Source organism: Cynocephalus volans, chromosome 5 (genome assembly GCF_027409185.1).
Source record: "Cynocephalus volans isolate mCynVol1 chromosome 5, mCynVol1.pri, whole genome shotgun sequence".
In the NCBI taxonomy this organism is placed as follows: domain Eukaryota; kingdom Metazoa; phylum Chordata; class Mammalia; order Dermoptera; family Cynocephalidae; genus Cynocephalus; species Cynocephalus volans.
In genome coordinates, this window is record NC_084464.1 from 66,446,264 (window position 1) to 66,462,084 (window position 15,821).

Sequence of the window (15,821 nt, forward strand, 5' to 3'; positions counted from 1 at the left end):
AGTTCACACGTACACCCCCCACAAACAAAATTCCCAAAAAAGCCTGTTAGTAAAATTCAAAGAACTGTATAATAGATTCTTCCCCCTCAATGAAAAAAAAAAATTAAATTAATCATATGCATATGCATTACTCCCATTTAAAAAAAAGATAGGTGGTGCTGCATTTTACAAATGTAAGAAACCAACTAATATAAGGAAAAGGCCGACAGGAAGAGTTTAAATGAATGGCAGCCCATCATACTTTCAAAGCTGAAAGATCACTCCAGCAGCACATTTATGTGAAGATTAGAAAAGCTCCCTCTGTGAGTAATTTAAATTCTTGAGGGAGGACGGGGGAAGGATCAAGGCAGTGAAGCTGTTAGAACTCCCTTCACCACGACTGTCCTGGTTGAGAAATGAGGAGCCTCACAGTTCCTTACAAGAGCAGTTCTGCTGAGGTTTCAATATTTCTTCACTACACTCGGCTATCATGTACGTGGTTTTTACCTGACGCAGGGCTGCTTCTAATCGTGTTTGCTTTGATACAGAAAGTGCACACACGGTCTCCCAGCGGGTGCTTAGTTCCTGCATCTGGACCTTGACCCAGGAGGAGTCATCCCGACTGCCTTCTATAAGCTCGCGGGCTGAGCGCTTCAGGGCCTGCACGCTGCTGGTCCTCTTCCCCAACTCTTTTTGGAAGACCTAAGAAGACCATATTTTTAAAAATTAATTTTAAATTATAGAACCAAAACAGCAAAACATACCGTTTGAAATATATATATATGTACATGATATCACATATAGATATCTAAGACTTACAGTTCAATGACCATATTTTGGGCAGAATATTCAGAAGGTGAGAAATGACACACTGCTCCTATTGGAGCACTGTCAAGAACACAGTCTTATATTGTTTAGTCTTATAACATTCACATGAAAGAATATGATTACCTTATTTTTTAAGTAACACATTGGATTTAAATAATGGTGGCCAGTCTTCCTCATTTCAATTCCACACACACACACACACACACACACACACACACACACACACACACACACACACACACACACACACAAATGCATAAAACTCTTTTTTCTATGCTTTTTTAATATGATGTCCCAATTCCTCTCAAATCATAAGTGTGAGCGGCTACCCTACTGCTCTAAGAGACATGTCTAAGAGACTCACGGATGACTAAGCACTCTGTTGTATTCCATGGGGGTCTTAGAGATAATGGCAGGGAATCCCACAGGGTGTTGGCATGTGGTCCCTTGCTCCTTTTTACAGCATCCTAAGTACTAACCCACAATGTCAATTTTAGAGGCTAGGATTTAAGCCTTACCTGTCATTTGAGAGGAAAGGTTTTTGGGCTTCTTTTCCCTGCCTAATTTTGACTAACTTTGACGTGCCAGAAGACTTAAACAAGAAGTGAGCCCAGGGCTCTTCATTTCTGAGCCAAGAGTCTGTATATGCAGCTAAATCTTTCAGATAACCAACCTTCTGTCTAGAATAAAATTAACTTATTTTTCAAAAAATCATCACAAATGAATATTACCAGTTGGCTGTATTTATGTGTTTCTATTGTGATACTCAGATCATTCACAAAAATGAGCCCATCCAAAACAATCCAGACATAGTGTGATAAATTCTTTGACTGATTTCACTCTAACAGTGTTAAATGAGGTATACCCACAGATAGATACAAACACATGTATACACACACACACACACACACACACACAAACATGTGCACAGAAGGTACAGTATTGAAATATTCCATTCGTGATAGGACTAGTCCAATAGTTCTGAGTAGACTTTTCAATGTGCTTTGTATACTTAAACTTCTTGAGCTTTCCAACTGTATTACTAATGCTAAATGATTAATTCATTCTTGATGACCTTTAATATATAAAAAATCTGGCAAGTGCCTAGGGTAGTAAATATTTAGATAGTGAGCTTACAAAAATGGTATTTATTTAAAAAGTAACATTACACTATTCATTACTCATTGAGTGAATGCCAGAAAATGGAAGAGTTTGTATTAATCATGCGCAAAACATTTATTTCAATATAAGCAAAGCAATGTAATTAAAATTTTTTTTTAATATTTGTAGGCCTGATTGATGTTATTTATTCTTTTACTTTCTGTTGATATTCATGTGTAACAAACTCTATTTTGGGTATAATGACAGAATAGAAACAGAAAAGGTAAAATAAATATGCGACAGGACCAACTATTTTAGAAAAAATAGGTAAGACAAAAATAGAATAACCCGGGAAGAGAACATTTTAAAATGAAATAAATTTTCTGAACTAAAAAATTAAAAAGCAGAGAAGAAACTCAACATGAATTCAAGTAGAGTGCTGTAAGACATTTGTTTATAAAGTTGGTTTGGATACAGCCATTCTACATTAGTACTATGCTTCATGTTGTTTCCAAAGCTCTTTAAGTATTATTATACCATTGGATCATAATTTAGGACCTTACACTTAGTATCAGCTGGACCCATAAATACTACTTTTGATTTGTATGACAGCTTAACATACATATCAGGAAAATGCAAAGAAACCAATTTTCTTACAGTAAATAATAGTCAAATCGCTCATAGCACATGCTGTGGACTCATAAACTGCTACAATTCAAGGGGCAAGGTTAAAACGGTTTTTAAAAAAAAAAAGAAAAGCAGATGATCATGACCCCTCTGGATCGTGTCACAAATTTACACACTTATGCAATGACCTAGTTCCAGGTCACTGGATGAATGATTTTGCTTTTTATTACATAATTATTTAAATGAATAACTAAAGATAGTAAAACATTCTTGAAACATGTTTTGTTTTGTTTTTTGTTAACAGAATGTAGTGGTGTATTATCTAAACAGAAGAAACATATTTTAAAACACCAGAGAATGTATCACTTTCGAGGTTCTAAAAAGGTTTTAGATCTGCAAATTAAAAACAAAAGTATTTCAATGATATTAATTTTCCGCCCTCACTTTTAAAGTTGGCTTCCTGATTCAGCTCAAACGTAGGCACATTTCAACAATAAAGACTGTTATGTTGTATGATGTAGAGTCTCCTGATGATAAAAGGCTAATTTAAGTGGTGATGTTTCCCTGTATATGTAGAATAATCAAACAACAAGATAAAATAAAATGTCCCAGATAACAATACCTTGTGATTATCGATCAGATTCATCACTAAATCAATGTCTCCATGGACAGGCTGGTCTTCTGCCAGCTGGGGTTCAACTCTGTACAACCAATCAATGAGGGCCTGCAGGGCATCTGTGAATTGTCCAGAAAATAAAAGGGCTTCCTCCAATTTGTTTTGTCTGGGGGGGAAAAGGTGGAAAAATTAAACTGAGCAACAAAAAAGCTGCCCTTATATATATGAACATCTAAAATTCATTTATGGAGGCTCAATGGTACTCAAGAAGAAGAGCAATATACTTATTCACTGCTGTTTCTTTACTTTCTTTAGAAAATAACAGAAGTTTTCTCAAATTTTCTTTTTTATTCCTTAAATATATGGCATCAATTCTAGGAAAATTCCCTAATTGCCATCTTTGGAAATCACTGATCCTTCAAGTTTCTTCATAAAAACATACTTTCTTAGTATTTACAATATTGTTTTAACTTATCAGACAGTAAACTTGACTTTATTTGGTATATAGTTTTTTTCATTTTAACACATCTATAGATTCATATAACCATCACCACAATAAAGATACACAATAGTTCCACAATCCCAAAAATCTCCCTCCTGCTAGTTCTCCACAGTTACACCCCGCCCTCATCTCTAACTCCTGGCATTCGCTGATCTGTCTGCCTTCACTGTAATTTGTTGACTTTTTCTTTTCAAAAATGTCATAAATTAAATCACTTATATGATATTGCAAAAAGTATGTAAATTTTTGAGACTGGAGAAGTCAAGGTTTTTTAAAAATGCAAAAACCTATTGTGGAATTCCCTAGAACTAAATATAATATACTATTTAACCTTGATACTGACAAAAGTAATTAAGACTAAGAATCGGTAAAAATTTTGAAAAAATTTACAGGATATTTGAACTCTTTGTACTTTCTTAAACACTTAAAATTTTTGAAATAAAGTCTTGAGCCTTCATGGAAGTATAAGGAGAGAGAGGAAGATTGGAAAAGAGTGGATAAAGTTGGAAGGCAATGCCGGGGCCAGATCAACAGTACCCTGCACACCACAAGAAGGAACCTGTGTTATATTTCACGCCCAACAGTAAGTCCCCAAAGGGAATGAAGGAGGGGAATGACAAGATCCCATTTACATTTAAAAAAAAACATTCTAGTAGTTATGTGGAAACGAGATTAGAAGTGGACCTGGGAAGATGAGTCAGAAGCAGTTGGTATAGTCAGGTGTGAGATGACAGTGGCTTGAAGAATGATACCCATTTATATTGTAATGTGTAGTTAAAAATAAACAATAATGGAAAGTGAAGTCTTCTCAATGCAAGAGCTGTGCGAGTGGGGTATTTAGGACAAGCAGAAGTTCCCCAGGCAAAGGAGGTACCTACTGTTCCTAAAATATCCCTGCAAAGCACACTACTGTATACTTGAAAGAGGTCTGCAAAGTAACCCAACTGCCTTAAAGAACGTTTTACCTTTCCACAGATTTTCCACATATGGTATCCCATTTGTCTCTGAGTTCACTCAGCATGTCATCCAGTTTCAGGTTGTCATCAGCCAGGGAGGTTTTCTCCTTCAGAGAACGTCCAGTTCTGTTGGTGGTGTCATAGACAGAATGCTTGGCTCCGAGTGATTTCTGAAACTCCTATATGTTTAATAAGAAAACAAAGTGTGTTTATACTAGGGACTCATAAACAAATAGTTAAGAGACATTGAAAGAGGCATCCCTAATAAATAGAGTTCAAACACTGGAAGACATCAGCAAATAGTCAAGTCAGATGGTGTGGCGCTGTATTCTACACAGGAACACCTCAGGGAGAATATGAATAAGAATCATTAAACCTTCAAATTGAAGGATTTCTTTTTCTGCAAAGCCAGGTGTCTCTGAGAGTACCTATTAATGTCACGAAAATAATTTCAAAGCAAAATGAATCCTGAATGTCTTGTAGATATAAACCACAAACAGTATAATAGTTATGATGAAATGGAATTGCTAATAAACTACTGAAGTACCCAAGGTTTTGGAGAGGAAAATGTAGTCAATACTCTAAAAGTAACAAGGGGTCTGGTATAGACACAGAGTGACTCAGTAATGTATAAATTTACTACTTTTTAAAATCAAACAGATTTATTGTCACAATAATAATACATGTAATTTTTTCTCTGATCCAGGATTAGGGGCAGGTAAGAACCCCACTGCTAACTTCCTAGGTTTGCACCTATTGCTCGTTCTGTTCACTCTACTTGGGCAGCATACATCCCTCCTCCCCACCTATTTAAAGCCCTACAAAAACTTCAAAAGGTCTACAGATTACTTGTCCTGTACCAAATAGCTATATTACTAATATAACATCTATACTTTGATGCTTTTTACATTGTTACTCAGCCTTTCAGGTTTGTGTATGTACACGTGTGTGTGAGGGATGAATTATAGTAATACTCCTTTATCTGCAATGGAAAGTTCAAGGAATAAACAATTCATGAGTTTTAAACTGTGTGCCGTTCTGAGGAGCATGATGAAATCTCACTCCGTCCCACTAGCTGACTCACTTAGTGGCCATCTCAGTTATCAGATCAACTGTCACGGTATTGCAGTGCTTGTGTCCAAGTAACCCTTATTTTACTTCATAAGGGCTCCAAAGCACAAGAGTAGTGATGCTGGCATATTGTTATAATTGTTCCATTAATTATTTGTTATTGTTGTTAGTCTCTTACTGTGCCTAATTCATAAATTAAACTTTATCACAGGTATATATTATAGGAAAAAACAGCATATAATGTATAGGGTTTGGTACTATCTGCAATTTCAGGCATCCACTAGAGGTCTTGGAATGTATCTCCCATGGATAAGGGGAGACTACTGTATATTCTTTCTACACAACTCAATGATAAGCTTTTACAGAGCAGGGACATTGTCTTTGTAGGCCTCCCACTATCCTCTTACATCTAGTAATGTTAATAAATATTTAATAGAAAGAGTAGGGGGAAAAAATGAGAACTCCTATTAAATATACAATCTCAGGATAAGAAGAAAGAAAGGTCAACTTAATGGACAGCTTACAATCTCATACATATCAAGAAAATACTAATACAGTGACTCCCAGTCCTGGTAGCACATTAGAACCCCCCAGAGGGTAAAATGCTACACAAATGTATAATTTTCCAAAATAATCTCTAGGTTATAACTACTTAATATGTTTTTATTGCCTTTAAAAGCTACACACTTGAAATGTTTTAATACTACGAAATTATTTATTTTGTTCTGTAATAGAAGGCAACTACATCTGGAAATTTTTAAGTAATAAACAACACAATTACAATATCACACAATTTCTACAGTTTGCTATCTGTAAATATTTTGTTTTTTCATGTTATTCCAAACAGGATGCTAGCGCTTGGAATTATGGTATTGACACAGATTTTCTTCACACAGCAGGTACATAATAAATATGATAAATGAATATAGATAGATTAAATATTTTTAAAGACAAAAGTACGCAAATGCTGAATAGAAAAGAGTTCTCTTAAAACTGGATTAATGGACTACTTTGAATATGTATCTCACAGCAATGGTGACTTTGGCAATAGTTCACACTAGGAAAAATAGAGAATCTAACAGGGTTCTTTGCATACTGTTATTTCTTGGATTCTCTTACTTTAATATGTAATATACTTTCATAAGACTACATGAGACAACATCCATGTTCAAGTTCAAATAAGGCATTCTATTTTGAGGAGGCTCTCTCTCATTTTTCCATAAGAGGGGAAGGATAGAAGGTGCTGTTCACTGTCATTGCTCTTCCAACACTGGATGTGGCAGCTCACTGGCAGAACAAGCCATTCCTAAGCCCTCTTCTAGCCAAAGAACAGATGCTCAATATGTTTCCTCCCATCACCCTCTGATCATCATGACCCCCTAAGGTCAGACCCACTGATGGATGCAACCAACCTGTGTGAAGATGATGGCTAGAGTTTTGGTGATGATAAATCTTACATTGCCACTATTTTTTCTAGCCTTTTGAAATTATCATGTTTCAAGCAGTGATTTATAAGTAGATACTTAAAATTATAAAACTACTTGCAGACTTCTGGTCAAATGTGGAATAGATGGTGCCCAGCATCATTCTCTCCCACAAATCAATCAATTCACAACTATAAAAAAAGCAATGACAGCCAAGCTGGGGCTACTAGAGCTTAGGGAAAGAGGAGGAGAGACCTACATTGTGCATGAAGGTGGGAGAAGCCACGAGAGAAAGAAAAAACCTCTCTGACCATTTCGAGCCCCAGCCATTTCAAGCCCTGGCTGTTTCCAGGCTGGAGCTGCTGAGCGCATGGAGCAGGAGCTGGCAAAAGCCACAGCTGTGCCCTTCAGATGTAGTTGCTTGGAGGCAGCAGGGGAGAAGAGGGCCTTGGTGGCTCCCAGGCCAGTAAGACCACTAATAGGGTTCCCATGGGCCCACATAAGATCGAGGAGCCACAACAACTGAAAAAAAGGAGCCACTCAGAGGCTGGTGAGTCATTGCAAGAAACCTGTGTATGGCCTGTCCCATGGGGAGTGTATGGAGCATGGGCAGTGGGGGAGACAGGCCTACTGGGGGAACACTGGGGCCCAGCAAGGACAGCTGATTTGCACCCCAGTCAGTGTAGGATCACTCAGAGGAGACTGGTAAGGAATACAGAATTGCATGGTTTGATGAAACAACTCAGGCCTAGACCAGAGTTTCTACAAAACCCAGATGCACCAGATCTCACAAGAGCCAGAAGTTCTTATAAAGTCAACTATTAAAACCTGAGCTGGCAAAAGTCTTCCACAGGGAATCAGCAGCAAAGCAGCAATTTAGCTCAACTACATGGCTTAAGTGCTGGTCCCCACAAGAAGTTCCCCCATTTTAGAAGTAGTAAAGGACAACAAATTAGTTCCAGTGCAGAGTTTAAGTGGTGGGAACAGCAAATAATCCAACACAGAACTGAAAGAAAAAACAAAGTACCTACAACCAGAGACAAAGTTTGATATTAACTAGTAAAGGTCTCATTTCACAAAAGAACACCTATAACACCTAGAAGGACTAAAAGTCCCCTGGCTACCAAGCCAGAAAGTGGGGAGGGCCAGGGGCCTCAGCCATGCCCCCTGACACCCACAACTAGTCCCGATGGTAGAGGCCAAGGGATTTGGCCACACCCCATGACATGTGCAACCAGCCCAGCCACAACCACTGAGCTGCAGCAGGATGGATCCCAGACTCTTCCCAGCCGGGGTGGTGGGGGGCCTACAGCCTCAGCCATGCCCCCTGATACACACAACCAGCCCAGCGACAACCACCAAGCCTCAGCAAGAAGGGCCCCAGTTTCCCAAGCTGGGGTGGTCGGGGGCGAGGGCTTTTGCCACATCCCCCTGACATCTGCACCCAGCCCGGCAATGAACAAAAACCACTGCTGGAAGCTCCCTGGTCTCCCCCGTGGGAATGAGGAGGGGGCCACAGGCCTCAATCCCACACTTCCTCCTTCTTCCATCTCATTTCCTTCCCCTTTCCCCTTTCCCCTTTCCTCCCAACTGCTCCACAACATCATAGATTGTAAAAAATAATAATATTAATAAAAATAAATAAATAAATAAAACTATTTGCAGGAAACACTCTTTTTTTAACCCACATCCTCACCCTGATGGCTGGTGGTGGCCACTTTACAGAGTTGTAGAAAGACCCAAATTCAAAAGTGTTGGGGAGGGTAGGAGGAAATGCTCTTTGAATGCCACAGAGGAGGAATATAAAAGGTAGAAAGTATGAAAAAACAATGTTTCTACATACTTCTAGTTTACACAAGAAGCCACTGACTGTATGTGTCCTTGAGGAAAGGGGTGGAATTTTAAACACACACACACACACACACACACACACACACACACACACACACACACACACACACACACACACACACACAGACTCTCTCTCTCCCTCTCTCTTAGGTAGGAGCAACCAAATTTTTTCCACTCCACTGTTTAATAGAATCTATATCACAAAATCTACATTATTTTTTTACTGCAGAATGACCTTCAGGGTGGCACTTGGTCTACAAAAAACAGACATTTGTGAAAAACTAAAATGCCAGTGTTCAAACCACTACAAATCCTTTATACATTTTAGATTGTAGAGGGCTTCCAGTTTTAATTTTGTATGTTTTTCTTTTAACAATTAGCCCTGGAATCATTAATGAAATGGTCACTAGGGAGTAAAGACATTACTGCCACCTGACCTAAATAAAGGACAATTGGTTTTAAATTTAATATAGTTCACGTTGGACAGGCTTTTTTTTCCTAGTGATGAATAAACACATGATCAAGTAAGAATCTGAAAGTGATCTTGAAATATAGCATGAGACAATATGCTTTTCTTAATTATAGACTCACCTTATGCTGTGCAAGTTGTGTTTTTATTTTGTCTGGATCATTGGCAATTTCCAGTTCAGAATCCAAAGACTTTTCTGACTCTTCTAGCCACTCCATAAGTTTACTCCAAGCTTCATGGAACTGTAGAAGAAATACACATCTTTGTCCAGAAAATTCTGAAGCATACTACATTTGAAATCTAGTATATTTTTTAAACAAAAATTAATATCAATGGAAATGCTGAAAATTATTAATTCCAAATTTCCCTTGAAGAAGAGAAAAGAAATGCTTTCATTAGCAAATTACAAAATGTCTTGATAATGCCTGCCATTTGTCATTGTACTCCATTGTCACTGTGTTATAACTCATTCAACACATCAGCTTTAACGAAAATAAAAATGAGTCTAGAAACAGTAAAGGAGCTCCAAGAAAAACTTCCTTCCTTCCCTTTCTTGCTCAATAATTAACAAACTCTCAGAAAATGATTTGTTTGTTTTTCTTTTTGTCCATTGCTGTCTCTTAACAGATCTGTGTTTACTTCTACCTTAAGAAAGAGAAACAAAATGCGGAGGGAGAAGTATAAAGCTTGTAAACAGGTTTTTAAAAGTATCAATAACAAAAAGAGGCTGTCACATTCCTACCTAACACAAAGACAGTTCAACATCTTTACTGCTGCTATCAAAATCCTCAAATTAATACCTATGCTTCAGATACCGGTTTTATATGTACAAGCATCCAGAATACTTGAGTTCTACCAAAATATGATTCTCTTTGGCAACTAGAACCTTGCAAACATTCTGGTGCTATATATATTTGATTTCGGCTACAGTCTGTTTTCTGTTTATCATAAAGAATTAGCAGGTACTATTGTGAAATTGGTTATAAATTATTTATCACAATAAACTTAAGTGGACAGATACATAACAGGAACTTAAGTAATCAGAATAAAATCAGTAGTATACCAAAGCACATTAATAATGAAATAACAGAAAGACATCTAACAGTAAGAGCACAATAAGGGCAGAAAATCGCAAAGCGCCAGGGCCCGCAAGACATCATCTAATTACAAACTTACTCTGCCTGCACATCCCTCCCACAACTCTAATCGATTTAAACAGGAAAAAATGGAGGCCAGGCAGGCACACAAATTGCCAGAGTCGGAGAACTATGACCAATATCTGAGCCAAAAACTGAGATATTTCGAATAAGAAGAAAAAATTAAAGAATCAGCTAGTCCAGGTGTTAAGGAGTTTGACCCCAACTAATATAGGCTATAACAGTTGGATGGTAAGTTCAACAATATAAACACACAGACTCTAAGGCTGCTCTTGCTTTCCAAATTATTTTTAAGCCATATAAGTACAGGAAATGCTGTGCATTTGCATTGAGAACTGTAGAAAATCTTTATAAAGTTAATTAAACAAAGTGAGAAAGTAAAATTGATTAAACAGAGAAAGGAGAAAGAGGGTGAGCAACTGGCTACCGGTATCCAAGAAACCTATATAAATTAGATGCTCATAACTCAGGAAACGCCTGTACTATAGATGGCATTGCACCACATAATGTAGAAAGAACAATGTCAGGCTGAGAGTCAGGGAGAAATTGGGAAAGGGCCACAAAAAAACGTTTACATTATGTAATGATAAAACAAAAGAAAAGAAAAAAAGGAAAAAAAAATTAGAGACCAATTTGATTCCAGAGACTGACTTGTAATGCTGAGCATTTCATGTCTCCCACTCAAAAAGGGATAGAGGCCATGTAACCTACAACAGTGTAATCTGTCACTTCTAAAGCCTTTAAAAATTTATACTGATAGCTTTAAACATTGAAATGCTTGACTCCCATGACATCATTTTGCATCACCCAACTGTGTCTAACTCCCCCAAACAATGGGTGACACCACCAATGCCAGAAGAATGCAGCTGAATGGGGCAAAAAGAGTAATTACAAAATTCAGCCTCAATATTACACTAAGTTTCTAATAAAAATCAACGATATTAACAAAAAAAAGACATATGCTAAGCAAGGTGGGTAAGTCTCTCTTTTCTGTGGAGTAAACAGACATACAGAGACACATAAATTACCTCTTTTCTGTGTTTAGTCTAGAATGGAATGTTAATAACAGGTAGACCGAGTAAGGAAAGTTCCTTGTGAGACTTGTGAGATCTTCTAGATTAAATAAAAAAGCAGCTCCCCCAAATTCAAACAATTACTTTCAAAGTGAGATGGAACTGTATCAAAATATTAGAGAAGTAATGAAGGCTTGTTAATGACTGTTCAGAGAGGTAAGGAGTAACAACCAACTTAGACATAGAATATGCCTTTCCAGAAAGCTGCCTGGAGGGCTACATGTCTGGCTCTCAGTTCTGAGAGTTTATAAAGAAAGTTTGGTTTCGGAACTAAACAAAAGGTAGCAATTTAATACAGTATGATGCCTCACTTTGAGTATGAGAGCGGAGGTCAAAAGGACAAAGGAAAAACAAATAAACCCAATAAAAAAAAATGTTGAGCTTCTTTTGGGGCCTTAATATAATAGCCCATCTATGAAGTCAAGCTGTAATCAGTCTTTTCAAGACTAGTCCCCAGGGCATGAAGTTGCTGCCAGGTCAAAAGTGATGTCAGCATTCAAACTTAGGGCACAGCCCTCTTAGGAAATAAACACCTTGGCTCTGTGCCATGATTGTTACACCCAACGCAGCCTGCAATAAAAGAACTTTAACAACAGATATTTCAACAGCTAGATCTGATGTATTTCCAAGTTCAGAGAATTTTTATAAAGGTTTATTACCTGCTTGGCCCTCTTCCTTGCATCATCCAAAGATCTTCCTCTTTCTACTAACCGTTGAACCACTTTTTCCCATCGACTTTGCACACTGATAAGTAGATTCTTAATTAAGACAACATCTTGTTTCTGACTGAAATATTTCAGATGGGTTCCAGTTTTGTCCAGCTCTATTATCTGCTCACGGTGAGAATTTACTTCATTGGCAAAGACCTTTCCCCCCAAAAAGGACATAATTAGAAACAAGTGAAAAAAGGATCAATCTTTAAAATGCTTCTAGTGCCATAAAGCTGAAATTGTTTGAAAGGACAAAAGAAAGTTTTCAAACTACCAAATTCATGCTTCTGACATTAAAACAGTCTGGCACCTGAAAGAAGAATGCTATCCATTTGAGTCACTACATACCTTGTGTTCATCAATTTGAAACAAGACCGTGTCCAAGATAAGACTTGGCCGAGAAGCTATATTTAGGGTCTGTTCAGCCTGGGTAAGCCAGTTGATGAAGTCTTGGAGAGAATTGTGGAACTCCATTGCCAAGTTTAGGGCCTCTTCCAGTTTAATCTGTGAAGACAGATTATTTAGCATCTGATGTTTAAGAGTTTTGGTCATTTTACGTGTTTGTTTCAGTTTAACCATTCTCTGGCAGATTCTTTTCCCACCTCCACTTTACTTATGCACAACTATATTAACTAAACAGCTTATGAATATAATGGGCCTTCACTAAAATACTGGAAAACCATGCTCCTTTAAGTTTAGCAAGAAGCATTTCACTGCAGCTTAAAAATTTTTAATATACACTAAATCATGTTTTTTGGGCAAATAACCAAAGAATACAATTACTAAACAGAATCATACAATTAATTTTTGGAGTTGAAATACTGTGAAATGTACTACTGTGTGCTCTATCAGTGATGGCATATAATCGAGTATTCCTAGACTATCATTTTTCTCATAGCATTGAACAGTAAAATTGAGAGTTCTTAGATTATTGTTCTTGTGTTTTTCAAAAAAAGTGACCCCAAAACATATTCATAATTTAGCATAAATTTTAATCCCTTCCTCATGGATTTTTATGTGCTTATAAAATATATACACAATCGTCTCACTCTCTTGTTCTCCGTCTCTCCCTCCCCCCTCCACACAGCCCTTAGTTACATAAGTATGATTAGAATTAACAATCCAGAATTTGAGTGGCTCACAAAATTTAAAAATATACCTGAGTAATACCTGATCTATGATATATCTTTATCTATATTGAATAGATAGATTCCTTTAACTCTGTTCTCTTGTGTGAAAATAGAATATTATTTTCAACTGACCCCACGAAACCTCCAAATGTACATAAAAAAGAAATTTAAATATGAATCATGAAAATAGTTCTACTCAGATATAAGGCAAAACCCATGAAATAAAACATCTAAAACACAGATTGTATTACATTAAAGCACATACTTTCCTTTCGTTGAGTTTGGTTTCCACCGATTCCCATTTTTCTTTCAAGTTATTTATGTCTTGGTCAATATTTGTCTCTGCAGATTTGGGGCACCTTGCAAGCATCTGCTGGCCTTTCTGCATCAAACTCTTATATGTCTCTTCTTTAACAGCAAAGGCAGCACAGACTTCCTAAATTGAGACACCACCAAGTTATATCACTTTTAAGAGAATAAAATCTGAGAGTTCTATTTTTCTAGATCATCAGTCCCAAGCCCCTCATGATATATTTCTCTCTTTCTGGCATAGAGAACAATACTGACACACTTAAACTTTTCACTGTATTGAAACAACACCTAAAACTATAGTCATATCCTGCCTGCTGATAAATCTCAGAAATGGTGCTATCATTAGCAATCCAATCTAGCATGCTAAGGTTTGAAGCAATAGTTTAAAAATGCTGCCAAGAGGGCCTGCCCCGTGGCTCACTCGGAAGAGTGTGGCGCTGGTAGCGCCGAGGCCGCGGGTTCGGATGCTACATAGGGATGGCCGGTGCGCTCACTGGCTGAGCGTGGTGTGTACCACACTGTGCCGAGGGTTGCAATCCCCTTACTGGTCAAAAAAAAAAAAAAAAAATGCTGCCACGAAAGATTTCACTGTATAGTAACTATTCAGCTCTGTGACCTTGGGCAAGTCATTTAACCTCTCTGAGCTTCAGTTTCCTCCTCTGTAAAATGAGGTGCTCTTGTAAGGCTCTTCTTGTACTAAGATACAATTACTATAATATTTTATTGGTGTAACCTTATTCTGTATTCAGAAAACATGCAAGGGATAGAAAGTAAAGAACCAGTACATTAGGACATTTAAGTTGATTAGTCAGACTAGATTTACAAGAGCCAAACTTGTGGTACTATAAGAATTGTTTCCATTCATAACATTTTTAAAGCTTCCAACTGGAATGCAGTGTGTATCTTCTATAGAGAACATAAGAAAATATTGCCTAAACAAATTCAAAATTTAAGATCAATGAAACAACAGTTGCCCATCATTTAAAAAATTAAAATCAGTCCTATTCTACTGATTCAATTATAATGTGGGCCAAATCATAGCTCCCACTGAAAAATGGTATATTCTGTGTCTAGCTAACATTTTCAACTTTATAATTTAAAAAAATTGAAATATAATTTATATACTATAAAATTCACCATTTTAAAGTGTACAATTCAGTGTTTTTTAAGTATATTCATAAGGTTGTACAATCATTACCACCAACTCCCGAGCATTTTCATACCTCATAACTTAACATATTTACAGTATCACCTACTAAAAAGTTTTAAATCCTAAAGAAAAACTTTCATTTATAGCTAAAAACTTAGGGAAACATAACACTGTGGGTTTTGTACCTTTCTTCATTTCTAGCACAACCAAATCAAAAGAACATTACTGAAATGGTACTAAAAATATCCATAACTTTTCAGAATTCTTTAAATCAGAGTTTCTATAACCTGTGAATTATATAGGGTTATAGCAAATTCATTTTAAATATCCCTCCCAAACCAAATAAGCTGATATGTAACATTTTTCTAAAAGTAAGGTATTCTAAAGATAATCTCATTGCTTTCGAGTTCTTACTTATATTCTTCCAAATTAACATTTCAAAAATATTTATATTATTGGAGAATAATCCCAAGCATCTATTTGTTCAAGAGTTCATTTCACTTATAATTAAAAATGGACACTGTAACAGCTAAGCAAGTACTTCCAGGAAAGGAAGGAGCTATCTGGAAGTCACTCAGGTTTTATGGAAAAGGAAGACAAGCACTTCCAAGTTATCGTTAAGTCAATAACTTTTTCAGTGAAACAAAAGGGTGTCCTGTGGCACCACAAAATAACAACAATAAACCACACATAATAATTTTCTAAAACAATAAATATCCTTTAAAGATTTCTACAAAATTCTATACTGGATTAAAAGGATTTATATTAACTGTTCAGGACAACGGTGAAATGAATAAGAAGTCACCTACTGTCATAATGTTTTATTTCTTTGCAACATCTACAAGGTGGTCACTCCTCTCCAAAT

General features: G+C 36.8%; 1 protein-coding gene across 6 annotated transcripts in view; it reads right to left on the minus strand.

The window, feature by feature from the left end:
• Positions 1-15,821, minus strand: part of DST (dystonin) — a 424,928-nt gene that overhangs the window by 21,833 nt on the left and 387,274 nt on the right. For all 6 annotated transcript variants that reach the window (XM_063097801.1, XM_063097800.1, XM_063097799.1 and 3 more), the window contains 7 exons: positions 13,760-13,930; positions 12,713-12,868; positions 12,314-12,520; positions 9,547-9,666; positions 4,619-4,788; positions 3,158-3,317; positions 487-681 (listed from right to left, as the gene is read on the minus strand). In XM_063097801.1, coding sequence (XP_062953871.1) covers positions 487-681; positions 3,158-3,317; positions 4,619-4,788; positions 9,547-9,666; positions 12,314-12,520; positions 12,713-12,868; positions 13,760-13,930 — 1,179 coding nt within the window. The remainder of the gene's footprint in view (positions 1-486; positions 682-3,157; positions 3,318-4,618; positions 4,789-9,546; positions 9,667-12,313; positions 12,521-12,712; positions 12,869-13,759; positions 13,931-15,821) is intronic.